Source organism: Myotis brandtii, unplaced genomic scaffold, assembly GCF_000412655.1.
Source record: "Myotis brandtii unplaced genomic scaffold, ASM41265v1 C41922674, whole genome shotgun sequence".
NCBI classification, from domain to species: Eukaryota; Metazoa; Chordata; class Mammalia; order Chiroptera; family Vespertilionidae; genus Myotis; species Myotis brandtii.
The window spans coordinates 1-930 of record NW_005313355.1 but is presented as its reverse complement, the minus strand read 5'-3'; the positions used below and the strand labels follow the sequence as shown (position 1 = coordinate 930).

At 46.9% G+C, this 930-nt stretch overlaps 1 protein-coding gene across 1 annotated transcript; it reads right to left on the bottom strand.

Moving 5' to 3' along the window:
• Positions 1 to 10: 10 nt before the first annotated feature.
• Positions 11 to 776, bottom strand: LOC102257226 (serine/threonine-protein kinase PAK 2-like; the record flags this gene model as incomplete). The annotated part of the gene is made up of 2 exons (XM_005852867.2): positions 554 to 776; positions 11 to 161 (listed from the first exon to the last, which is right to left on the bottom strand). Coding segments are annotated over exons 1-2 (295 nt in total), but the record flags the coding sequence as incomplete, so codon positions are not given.
• Between the last annotated feature and the right edge of the window lie 154 nt (positions 777 to 930).

Below are 930 nucleotides of genomic sequence, written 5' to 3'. Positions count from 1 at the left end.
GCTTCTCTGCATAGACCAGTTACCTGTAACAGCTCTTTAGCCGAACCTCTCTTCTCCACATCCATCTCAAGACAGCGGTTCAGAAAGTCTCGGAAGATAGATGACAGCTTCTCTGGGTTCTGAAGCTCTGGGGTCCCATTGGTGGCAATGAGGTACAAGGCCTGACAACACAAGTGGAAAATCACCTTAGGTTCCAAATGAGGTTCTCACTTGGTCCCAGACATGCCCTCTAGAAATACGGTCAGCTGCTTTATGCTTCTAGGACACAAAGAGGCAGCTTTGGTATAGTGGAAAGACTATGACCAAGGATCAAGTTTAACATTGAAAAGCCATGTGACCACGTGCAAGCCAGTGAGCTTCCAACTTTCTCATCTGTAAAATAGGGATGATAATAGTGCTTATCCCACACGTCTGTAAAAATAAAACAAGGCAGTATATTGGAAAGCACTTGGTAAATGATGAAGTGTGCTACATACCTAAAGGTTAATTATTATTCTTGATTACAGATCTCTAGGTTTCAGTATGCATTTGAAATGGGACTAGCAACACTCACTCTCAGAGGGTTTTCATTGAGGTAGGGGGGCTCCCCTTCAATCATTTCGATGGCCATGATGCCCAGGGACCAGATATCAACCTTGGGCCCATAGGCTTTCCGCGTCACAACCTCTGGTGCCATCCAGTACGGGGTTCCCACCATGGTGCTCCGTTTGCTCTGCTCTGGGGTGATCTGGGCACAGAATCCAAAATCAGCTAGAAAAAGAAAAGAAGGAAAGGAATTGTATTTAGGGTACTCTTTCGTGAGTATTGACTATATGCCCACCCCCAGGTGTCAATCTCTGCCTCACTCCCTCTCTCTCCAAAGCTGGAGTCACATAATTGCCACTTTCATGCCCAGCTTCTAGCCCAGCCGTGGGCAAACTACGGCCCGCG